Below are 12,722 nucleotides of genomic sequence, written 5' to 3'. Positions count from 1 at the left end.
TAAAGCCTGTTGAAGTAAACTGGATTGCCAAGGCCAGGTCCCTGAGGTGAGGAAAAGCAACCCAAGTCCCATGAGAGACTGTGCCCTTGGCCAAGCAACTGGAGCAGCAAAATCCCTTAGGCAGAGAACTGAGTTATTTCAACATAAGCCCAAAGGTCATAACAAAGCCATTTCTCACCAGTGGTAGCCCTCTAAGTAACTTTACAAAGACTCATCAGAATTCTGTTCTTGCACCAGATGATGTCATGTTTCTCTCCCACTATTTCAGTCTTTGGGGTCTCCATTGCCCCTATGCTGGTCTACACAGAATATGAGCACGTCTTTTTCTCTGTGATGGAGCTTGCTATAACAGTCAACAAAACATGCAGTGTAGCTGCTGAACATGCATATTAAGGGATATTTGATGAGGAGAGAAGCAACAGTCCTGCTAGTTCACATGACAAAATGAAAAAATGACAATCTCCGATAGAGAATATGGAATTGCAAAAAATTGAACTACAGTAAGAATAAAAAGAAAACTTTTTTAGAGTGGGACAAAAGTGGTACCACCCCCAAAATCTGAAGATTTTTCCTTAGATTATAAAGTCTATCACTTGTAGAATGCAGTCTAGTTTACCATATGCCCATTACATAGGTGGTTGTAGATGACACAGGAAGTAGCCTAAATTTTGTTTTATGATTTCACTGTGGTTCCTTAAGCAGTATAAATGGGGTGCCATTTCCCATATAGTGATCACTTTTCACATTGTTTTTCAAGATAATAATTAAGAAGTTTTATTTGTCTGAATTGAAGGTGAAGCCTCTCACACTGTTTTTTTCAATGTTTTACTTTGCTCTGACTAATGGGCGTGTGGGTTTTGTGCTGCCTGTCACATTTTGATGAATGCATAAATGTTAAGATCATTTCTAGGAACTTTCTCTGAGAACATACCATCTCTCACATGTTGCCACTTCTCCTTTGACTTAAGAAGAAAGATGTTATAGTCAGTAACATAACAGAACCACAACATTTTTCCCTATTGTGTAATAGGAATATGTGTGTGTATGTTAGGTACACAACGTGACAATAACACTAAAGGCTGAAAAAAAGGAGTCATTTATTATACCTAATTGCAGACACCTCTTGACCAGTTCTGTTATGAGAAATGAAACAGCCTGCTTTTCTCAGACCTGAAATTCACTGACAATCTAGCACTTAATTTAGTCAACATTTGTCTGAATAAAAATTGACTTTACTTCTTTTTTTTTTCCTATGGCTCAATGGTCAAAGACAAAAAACACAATTTTTACCCAGCTTCAGATAATAATAACTTAAAATAATTAAGTTGTATAAGTCTTTTATGTAAGTCCTATTGTATTGTCTCCTTTAATCAGAAAGAAACACTGTAAGAAAGAGAGAAGTTATCCTCATTTTATAGATGCTAAAGCTGTGGTCTATTGACTTATTCATGGTCCCAGCTACTATAATGACTTGATCCTGGGACTTCCATACCCAAATCTCGGCACTAATTCACAGATATTAAGCTGCCTGCATGCACGCGTGCACACACACACACACACACACACACACACACACACTCCTTTTGACTTGCACAAAATAGAAATAATAATGAAGCATTTAAAAAGTGGAAGTATAATGTCACTCGGTTGCTCCTGATAGATAATAAGTATATAATTGAGCCATATTTTATATGTGTGTGTTTTCTTGTAGTGTATAGTGATGCTTATCTTAAACTTCACTGCTTAAATATTGCATTTTCCAAGCATATGAATAGAAAATGTTCAGCTGCCTGAAAAAGACCAGATTGACACAATATAAGCCTTTTGTTTACTCATTGAATAGGCACAACTTGTGCCCTGCCAGCTGCTTTGCCCACAGTCTTAACCTTGTTCCGTAAGAACCACCTGTACAATAGCTGGATAATTAATTCCATACTCCATTTCAGACTTGGGATATTCTGTCAAGATTAATTCAGTCATAGAAGAAGAGACTAGAATGGTGGCTACCAAGGGTCTACAGGGTTGAGAGGGAGAACGGGGAGATGTTGCTTCAAAAGTAGCAAGTCTCACGTAGCATGAATAAGTTCTGGCAATCATTGTAGAGTATGGTAGTTATAATTAATAGTACTGCATTGTGTATTTGAAAATTGCTAACAGATTAGACCCTAAATATTCCCACCACAAAAAAAATGGTAAATATGGGAGGGATATTAATTAGTTTGATTTAATCATTTTACAATGTAAACATATAGCAAAACATAACATTGTACATAAGTATATACATTTTTATTTGTCAATTATACCATTATAAAACTAGGAGGGGATGGCCTGGGGTTGTGGCTCAGTGGCAGTGCACTTGCCTGGAATGTATGGGAAACTGGAATCAATCCTCAGCACCGCATAAAAATAAATAAAATAAAGGTATTGTGTCCATCTACGACTAAAAGCATATTAAAAAAAACTGGGAGGGGAAAATGACATCAAATAATGGCTTTTAGTGTGAACAGTGTACAACACACTAAATTAGGTTGGAACCATGGAGGCCAGGTGGCCATAGGTTCTGAAACACTTCATTTTTAAGTACTATCTATTGAGAGCTTCTTAAATGAAGAAACTGTGTAGTGGAAATGCTGCATTCAGGATGCCTGAAAGTCTGTGCTATGGACTATTAGGTCTGGGGTCTTAGTATTTGGAGTGTTAGGACTCTGAACAATTGCTCTGACTTATTTTATTTCCAACAGCCAATTTGTATGAGATAATAGTGTGGAGGTCAGATTCCATCCTTTTTTTCTGAGGAAGACAAAGTGATTCATAAAAGATAGCTGTCCAGAGAAATGCACTCATTAGCATAGGGAACTAATACTAGGACCACTTCACATCAGTAGCCATTTAAAATATCTAAAAGACAAGCCTCTGACTCGATGCCTTTTCTATTAATATACTCTAACATCTACACTGAACTGTGAGATTGGTCATTTTCAAGGCTTTTAGGAGCCACTTATAGTTTCAATGTACAATCAACAGGCAATAATCAGACAATATGTCAACTGAAACTCAGAGGCTCAGACTGTATTATAAAGTCCCTAGTCTTTAGTCCCTGCAGTAGTTAAGGAGAGTTTGCATATGTGCTTTTCCTCTAGTCAAAAGCAATCACCTCCTCCTTCCCTAACTTGAACATGGGCTGAGCAAGTTGTGGCTGGAGAAACAAGGAGAGATGGTGTTGAGTTTTCCTAAACATTTCCAGTTTCATTTGTCAACAGAACCACGAGATGTTGGGAAGCTTTTTGCTGTCTATGATGATGGTTAGTCTGTTGGAAACTTAAGTGTCTGTGGGTGACAACACCCAACTCTTCAAATTCGTTCCAAGTTCCCTTATCTTATTTATAACCAAAACTTGGCCCAGGGCCTTTAAGGTGTCACTTTTTTCCATTCAGTTGGTAGACATAAGAACCAGAGAGGACAATTAGAATGACATTATGTGACCAAAAGTGAGGAAGCCATTTTCCAGAGAGATCAGTTCACTACCACAGAGAATTCTATTTCTAAACTGTTTAAATTTGGTTTGCAGGAGATTATTTTGTGATCCTGGTGTGCTTCCTGCATCTGTTTAGTCTTAAATGCTTCCGAAAACATTTTTCAAAATCCTCTCGTGATTTTCTAATCCTCCCTAATACATGGACTGCTTAAAATGCAACTCTTCCTAATTTTTTCTTTAATCCTAGCTTTGAAAATGCAAACGTGTGATTCTTAAAAACAGATTGAAAAGAAAAATGAGCGAGGGTCATTGGAAGCATAGCTGAGTGATGCTGATTCTATTGTACATGTGTCTCAAAGAAAATTTCAAACTACATGAGTGTTGTCAATTCTATGAGAAAAGTGAGGGCATTTTAATTACAGCCACAATGTATATTGGATCAGGGTAAAATAAAGTATTGCACTCCCTCTGCTGGCTCTGAAGTTCTAACAGCTCATTATCCAGACCTATTTTTAGAGGTAGTTCCCCACTTTAAAAAAGAAGAAAATACTGGAGTGTGGAAAAAGGAAACAAGATCTGGAAAATTGACAATTTTATTATTAGTTTATAATGTCAGAGAAACAAACATCACCCAAGGCAAATGATTAGGATGAGCAGAAAAGCCAGGAGTTTTTAGGCTCTTCAACATAGCACTAAGAAAAAGGGAAGGGCCGCCTCTCCTTATCCAGACCTAAAGGCCTTTAAAAATTACTGAATTCTGTCAAATACTGAAATAATATTTTCTCAAGCTTAAAGAACAAACTAGTAGATTCAAATGTTAAATATGTTCAAAAGAGCCCAGGAATATACAGGCATTCATTTGGCTTGGGGTGGAAGAGAGAAGGGAATGTGACTATCTGTCACCTTTAGTCAGAGGTGAAAGCTGAAGATCATCATACTGAAACTGTATACCTTGGGGAGGCCACGTTACCCACAAGCCTGGAAGAAATACCGCGGAGTTTTAGAGCCAGGAGGCCTAAGAAACACTGGTTCCTAAGAAACACTGGTTCCTAAGAAACACTGGTTCGTGAGCTAAAGGGAGAATCCATCAGTTGAGGAAAATGGTGCAGATGTCAGGGACCCTGAGTATCTCAGCTGTTTCACTCTAGTTGATGGGTACATGCAGGGATTTCGTGCCAAGTCCAGCTTCTGCATGGTGTTTGCTCTCTTTTCCATTCTCATTCACTCTCTTCCACAGGCGTCTAGATGCCAACCACATCAGCTACGTGCCACCCAGCTGTTTCAGTGGCCTGCATTCCCTGAGGCACCTGTGGCTAGATGACAATGCCCTGACAGAAATCCCTGTCCAGGCTTTCAGAAGTTTATCAGCATTGCAAGCCATGACCTTGGCCCTGAACAAAATACACTACATACCAGACTATGCATTTGGAAACCTCTCTAGCTTGGTAGTTCTGTAAGTTTTATTGATTTTTCTCTCTCTTCTAACAGTTTCTAAATTCACTCTAGCCCTTGGCCTTAAAATGCTGGTCCTTCAAAACTTGAATGGACACATTTTATGGGAGGACAACTCCCTGCTCCTCTCCCCAAAATGAGTTACAAATGTTCCAATTGTGTAAATGACTTAAATAACATTTATCAAGCACCTGATAAGTGCCAAGAACTGCTAGGCATGCAAAAATAATAAGTTATGACCTCTGCTTTAGTGGAACCCATTGTATATTGAACAAGAAATCACAGCACTATACAGTTAGTACAGTAACCAAAGTTATTTGTTTAAAAGTCCTCATTTTTTATAATAGTTGAGAGCTCAGGTCAAACTGAAAGATGCCTTATTATTTTATAATATGTATCAGTAATATTAATACTCTCTATTAAATACTTCTTGAGTCAAGGAAAGAGAAAGAAGAACCATCACCTGACAGCAAGTTATGCATTTGTACAGCTTTTTTCTGTTAGGTCTAGATTTCATTACTTTAGTATATCAAAATGATTCTTGAATAAGTAATGTTAGAAAAATAATCAGTCTCCTTTAAGGGTGAAGCAGTATCCCCCTCATGTATAATAGAGTAGCCAATCAATGTTGAGACAGGAAAACAACTACTGTTCAAAAGGCTCTGAAATCAATTGGCTTTAGTGTATTAGTGAGCTTTCCCTCACTGTAACAAAATACTTGAGACAAACAACTGAATGGAGGAAAAAGTTTATTTTGGCTCATGGTTTCAGAGGTTTTGATCCATGGCCATTTGGTCCTGTTGCTTTGTGGAGGACTTGTGGCAAGATGGCAGATCATCATAGTAGGCAGTGTGTGGTGGGGCAAAGCTGCTCACTTTATGCCAGCTGGGAGGACTAGGTCCCAATATCCCCTTCAAGGGCACTTCCCCAATTACCAACTTCCCTCCTAAAGGTTGTACCACCTCCCAGGAATACCACAGGGAACACTCAAGATCCAAACCATAACACTCTTGAGTGTTAACACTTCCTCTGAGGAAGGTCTGCACCAATCTCCTTTTGCTCCATGCTGCCCACTGACTCACCATAACCTTCAATCCCCCACCACCAACCACAATACCACCACCACCCCACCCCCAACCACCACCACTACTCCACCCCCAACCACCACCACCAACACCCCACCCCTGCCACCTTTGTTAACAACTTGATTACATGTTCATCTCTTCCACTTAGTGTATTCTTTGAGAGCTGGTCAACATCTTATCCATCTTCTTAGTTTCTCCTCAATCCCCTTCCTCATCTATCACACATAGAAGATCCTCAGCAAGTGTTGCATTGGTCTCCTGTAAAACCAAAACTTACTTATTAGAATACAGATCTTAGTTTAAAGAAAAAGAAATTGGGGGACAAATATTCATACTGAATTCCAGATATTAAAGTGATGCTACTGACCCACCAGAAGCTGCTTTAAATTTTTTTTTCTCCACTAGAGGGGATGGATTTACAGAGATTCAGCTATTCTTTTTCACCATATCCCCCTTAAACCCATTTTCCAAAATCCCTTTGGGAGTTGGTCCAGTTTTCAGCTGTATACACAGCTGTTCTCATTGGCTCTGACCTGACTTACCCCAATTGAGCCGAAAGTGATAAAATTATGCACATTAATACTGTGTCAAGATAACTAATCTTCTTGGGCAGCCGAAAAATCATTCCCTGTGGCCAAAATCGTGGTTTCCTGTTGACCTGTGGCCCAAGCCTTCAGCTTCAATATGATGTGCTTAGTACACCTATGACCTTCCCTTTGTCCTCCACTTGTCAATGATGATCCGTATCTCTGCTTCACATTCTCTAGCTCAAAGCCGTAGTAAACAAACTAAAACAATAAAACTGAAAAACCTGATCTTACAAATATAGATCATGTTGCTCATATTATTATATGAGGTATCAAACCCAAACAGTAAAACTGTGATTGTCTTTTAAATTCTTTATAAGCAAATGGGGCATGTAGACTTTTTTTTTTTTTTACAGTGTTCATTTCTCATAATTAGAGCATTCTTCAGCATAAGTTTCTTTGGATTTAAGCAATCCAAATGTGCCTAAATTTTCCATGTGCAGTGTGCCTTCCTGACTGTCTATAACGTTCTCCTGCAGGCATCTCCATAACAATAGAATCCACTCCCTGGGAAAGAAATGCTTTGATGGGCTCCACAGCCTAGAGACTTTGTGAGTTGACCTTTATTTGTTTCCCTTTTTTCAGTGTTTCCATGAATATTCTGAAAGAATCAAAATAGCCTTGAAGCCAACTTGCTGTTTGGTTTGGTTAATTGCCTGAGCTTTAAACAGATATCTACAGTGGAGAGTTTCTCTCTCTCTCTCTCTCTCTCTCTCTCTCTCTCTCTCTCTCTCTCTTACACACACACACACACACACACACACACACACACACACACACCCTGCAGAGCTAAACAATAAAAGTGAGATTTTATTTTAATCTAATGAGACTGATAAATTAATTAGAATAATTATAAGTTAAATGAGATGTTCTCTACTGAGCAGTGACTGTTTGCTTAGGAATGTGTATTCTCTTCCAAAGATCAATTCTGTATTGTCTCTCAGGCTCACTATTCAGGAGTTTGGTCTTCCCTACTGATGAGTGGACATAGACTAGGCGAATGCCTGAGTTTCCAATCCAAGATGAACAGGCATTTCAATAAGAAACAGGATTCATGTTAAAGCAATTCCAAGAACTGCAAAGTAGTAATAGTTACCATTTATCTCACTATATCTATAATCAACTATCACATTGAACCCTTGGCATACATCATCCCAATAATTTTTACAAACATCCTATGCACGTAGCCATTTCATCCTACCTTAGGATGGCATCCTATTTAATGAGGGTAAGTTATTTTACCAACATTACATGTGTAGTCAGTAGCATAACAGGGACTTGCTTCCTTCTTTGACCTAAACTTCATGTTTACCTCTAGATACTACTTCCAAAGAAAAGGTCCAAAATTCAGTTCGTTGTTGGTACCTATAATAAAAATGAGTCTGGCCAGCTGAACATGACCTAGACCCTTTCCCAAAGTCAAGGTGGAGGCTCTCACAGGTCACACAAGGGTCCCAGCCTTTTCCCAAGAGAGGAACTGCTCTTTATTGCCCTGTTGAGTGGGAGAAGTTTAATGAGGGTGAGGATCCTGAGTGTGCTGGGAAAGGAAGGTGGCTGTAGACATGGGCTCATCTCCATCTCCACATTTCCATATTCAAGTGTATTAAACCACCCAGGGCCACTGAATCTACTACACTGGCTCTGACCAGGAATGCAGGAGGAGGTGACAAAGTTTCCCATGGCCTTGGGGCCCATTTTTCATTTGCATACAAAGCTTACCAATTTGCACATGCTCAATTTAGCTTCTAACCAGGTCTGTGTCCACTAATTTCCGGAAGAACCATTTGTTATTGGTCTTTTTATAGCCAATGAGCTCTAACAGGGTTACATAAATCACTCTGTTTCCCTTGTAAATGTCAAAGATAGACTTGTTCAGGCAGGACCTTGATGTCAACTTAATAGCATAGATGAGCATTTCCTATCAGCTGCTAGGAAAATCTAGAACTTCTTTCTTCTCTACACAGGATTGAGCTGGGGATCTTAACAATGGAAAACACCTTCCAGTCCTTTCAACAGGTCAATAGAAAAAACAAACAAACAAACAAAACACGGTCTTTGATGGGTATTTGCATGGTTTTTCTTTTTCCTCAATCCTGGGTGAAAACCCACGTTTACATATAACACCATAAAACAAAACATTTTAGGACAAAATTTGTAGAGGTCTTATTGACTCCTCCTTCTTGCCCAGGGCTACAGAGGATCAGTAAATTGGTTATTCCAACCTCTTCCTTTCCCTTACTAGAAATCCAAGTAATTTATAAGGGTCCAATCCTTGTTTAATCAAAAGAGAGCATCTGGAGAGATTTACAAACAGGAAGAAAATTTATGTCCACAAAAGACATGAGTTTCCTGCCTGCAGTATAGCTTAAGGATGGTTTGTGCCAGACAAGTAGGAATCTTGATTCATGTTTAACTCAGCCAAATTATCCTTCTCTTAAAATTAAATAGCAATTCTTCTCCACAGAGGAAGATCTAACCACATCTGATTGCCTGACCAAAAGGTTTCTGTGTCATCTGGGAAATCTTCCATTCCCAGAGACCAGGAGGCAATTACTCTTTCATACGAAGATGTAGGTATAAGGTGGAGTGAGTCCATAAAGCACTCGTGAGTAATGGAATTGAAAAGCCATTTGTGTCATAACAGATAGAGAAATTAATGACTTGAGATGGTCTGTCCTTTCCATCTCTCTGTGTGAGGAATAATATAGAGCTTTGCCTCACAGACCAGTGAAAACAACATGCTTCTGATTTGAATCATTTGTGACTCTAAGGAAACTCTGGACTAGATGTTCCTCTTCCCAATATCTGTATCTCATAAACCTCTCTAGAATCAGGTCCCATCCAGGACTTCAGGCTGAGAAAGATGCAGGCTTTCCTCAGGAGTTAGGAATAAAGCAACCCTCCAAGGCATCTTGTCCCCAAGAAGGGGAGGAAACAAGAAAGGGGATGCCATCCAGAAGCCTGAGTACAAATAGAAGCTGCCAATGTAGAGAGCCAGGCTCAGATGAAGAGCTCCATCAGCCTGCAGTCAACATGCCAAGCTAATGCCACTGCTGCACATTTCTTCCTGTTTTCAATGACTTAGACCTGTTGAGCTTAGATTCTGAAATTTCTCTTAATCAGTGTAATGACCATTTAAATGCAGATGCCTGTGGAATCTGTGGTCTGCAAGCTAAGAAAACCCTCTTTATAAAGAGAAGAAATGAGGACTTTCATCAGTGATATGAGTCCATTGGAACAACATGTTAACTTACCTTGTGAAATATAGTTGCTGTGAGTTTTGAAATGAAAAACAAAGTATTATTTATTCATTTTCAGAGATTTAAATTACAATAACCTTGATGAATTCCCCACTGCAATCAGGACCCTCTCCAACCTTAAAGAACTGTGAGTATTTGGGAAAATTTTAGTAGAAGAATTTTGTTCATCGTGAATTTATTTTTAAAATATACACGATTCTTGTACATAATATGACTTCCTGGAAAATTTTTGAAGTTTATGTAAATAGTGGTTAAGTATCCTGGAATATCTCTAAGCCATACTCTTTTTTCTTTTCCTAAGCCATACATATTTACATACATTCAATATAGTATATTGTATTATAGCATATAATGTAATACATATTGTAAATTTGTAGTAGAGCTATAATAGAATGCAGTTATTTGCTGAGCATTTCTAAGAATCCAAACATTTCTAGGTTGCATGAGTATAAAACTGAATATATAAAATAGCATATGTCTTGTATAATGCTAGGTGCTTTCACATACATTTCATCATATACATTTTTTCCTTAAATGCTGCATGAACTTCATCTCATTTAAAAAACAGTTTTATGAAAAGAAAGCTAACTTTCAGTCATTAGAAGATATATATATATATATATATATATATATATATATATATGCTTTTAGATGATATAAAATCAACTTTTCTTCATACCTAAAAAGATGAATAGCTTATATAAATAATATTCTAAGCAAATGTAGAACCTTATTATCCTGGCAGTGAAAAATAAGATACACAGTCAGAGAAGGTAGATAGGAGCTTATTTATAAGAAACAGCCAAAAAAAGAAAGAAAGAAAGAAAGAAAGAAAGAAAGAAAGAAAGAAAGAAAGAAAGAAAAATGAAAAGAAACAGCCCTCAGCAGTTGCCTCAGGAAACCCCCTGTGCAGCTCAGCCAGGCAGCCTTGCCTGTACTGCCACTCACTCTGACCAGCACAGGCCCATGAAGACCCAGAGATCACTGACTCTGTCCCTCTGCCATGCAGGCAACCTTAGCACCCATAGATGAGAAGCCATTTTTATTTATTACAAACTCACTGAGCCGGGGCACCTTTCTTCAGGTCAGGAAATTTTGTCCTCATAAGAAGATTATTTAAATCTCTACTTCACTGCAGCTTAAGTCAATTTTCTCTTCTCCTAGCTTCAAATGGGGTCAGGAGGAGTGATCCTAATCCTCTCTCCAAAGATAGTTCCCACTCCTCAAGCTGCTATACAATGGCACTCTATTTGGATATTAACAGGTGGATTTTCTTTTTCTAATATGAGCTTGTAAGTTTCCATTTAAAAAAAAGTTTTTTTCAGAATCTCTCTTCCTCTTTCAAGACAAGGCACATGATTTCTTTTTCTCCTAAAGAATAAATGAGTGTCCATAAGTTTCAAGCCTCAGAAAGGAATTTAAGTTTGTCCTCTGGCTATCGAAAGTGATGATTATTACCATGGTGGGGGTGAGGGGAGCTATTAAATAATTTTACCCCACACATGATTTTCTATAAGCTGGTTTTTTCCCCCCTCTTTTTCTAGAGGATTTCATAGCAACAATATCAGGTCAATACCTGAGAAGGCATTTGTAGGCAACCCTTCTCTTATTACAATGTAAGTAACCATGGTGCTTTTGGGTTTGTCCATATTGAAATATAGTATATATAGTACTTTTAAATATGATGTACTGTCCTTTGTTTGCCTGTGTTTTGTCTCAGCTGATGTAATAATCTATACAGAAAAGTGTATCTGGAGACATCTTTTCAGGTTTCAGCTGAATACTGAAATAACAATTTTTTTTTAAGATCTATGATGTACATTGCATTTTGCTTGGATGCTTCTGATGTCTATCACATTTCATGATCTTATAAATGCTTTTGGATATCTCTTTTTTCTAAGGAATAAAACTGATCTTTACTGCATCATTGTTAAGGCCACATAGTCATCCAGGACTTCAACCCAAACATACTAGAAATATAAATTATCATATGCACCACCATTTGACCCAGTTATGCTATTCCTTGGTATATACCCAAATCAGCATACTACAGTGACTCAGCCACATCAATATTTGTAGCAGCTTAATTAACAATAGCAAAGCTATGGAACAAACCTAGGTGCCCTTCAACAGATGAATGGATAAAGAAAAATGTGGTATATATACACAATGGAATATTACTCAGCCACAGAAAGAATGAAATTATGGCATTTGCTGGTAAATGGATGAAACTGGAGACTATCATGCTAAGTGAAATAAGCCAGTCCCCAAAAAACAAAGGCTGAATGTTCTGTAGATGCTAACACACAATATAAAGGTTGGGGGTAATATAAGTTCATTGGATTAAACAAAGGGGAATAAAGGGAAGGAAGGGGAATGGGATTAGGAGAGGAAGTAGAATGAACTGGACATAACTTTTCCTATGCTCATATATGAATACATGACCATTGAAACTCCACATTATGTACAACCACAAGATTGAAATCCAAATTAGATTAAGTTATACTCCATGCATGTATAATATGTCAAAATACACTCAACTGTCATGTGTATCTAAAAGAACAAATTTTAAAAATTAAAAAAAGAAATATTTAACCTTAAAAAATAAAGAATAAATAAATTATCATATGAAAATGATAATGGGAAAATGGGACTTGGCAAGCAGTAGACTGCAACCTAAGTTGGTGTGGGGTGGAGAGGCAGTGTTTTATGCTAAGTCTACTCATTATCAAGCCCAAGCATTGAGTCACAGTTAGAACAACAAAGATGTAATTCTAGAAAGGTGCATATGTTCTAGAAAGGTGTGTATAAAGATTTATATGCTGTACAAGAATAAAATAAGGTTACAATTACAAAGCATAAC

At 37.8% G+C, this 12,722-nt stretch overlaps 1 protein-coding gene across 3 annotated transcripts in view; it reads left to right on the top strand.

Annotated features, from left to right (window-relative positions):
• The window catches only part of Lgr5 (leucine rich repeat containing G protein-coupled receptor 5), a 123,034-nt gene that overhangs the window by 91,630 nt on the left and 18,682 nt on the right, over positions 1-12,722 (top strand). Inside the window, exons 5-8 of one of the 3 annotated variants that reach the window (XM_026386656.2) lie at positions 4,713-4,928; positions 7,079-7,150; positions 9,918-9,986; positions 11,404-11,475. In XM_026386656.2, the coding sequence (XP_026242441.1) occupies positions 4,713-4,928; positions 7,079-7,150; positions 9,918-9,986; positions 11,404-11,475 (429 nt within the window). The remainder of the gene's footprint in view (positions 1-4,712; positions 4,929-7,078; positions 7,151-9,917; positions 9,987-11,403; positions 11,476-12,722) is intronic. The other 2 variants (XM_026386658.2, XM_026386657.2) reach the window with 2 other exon arrangements.

Source organism: Urocitellus parryii, chromosome 5 (assembly GCF_045843805.1).
Source record: "Urocitellus parryii isolate mUroPar1 chromosome 5, mUroPar1.hap1, whole genome shotgun sequence".
In the NCBI taxonomy this organism is placed as follows: Eukaryota; Metazoa; Chordata; class Mammalia; order Rodentia; family Sciuridae; genus Urocitellus; species Urocitellus parryii.
The sequence above is the reverse complement of the archived record's forward strand: the minus strand, read 5'-3'. Positions and strand labels throughout refer to the sequence as shown.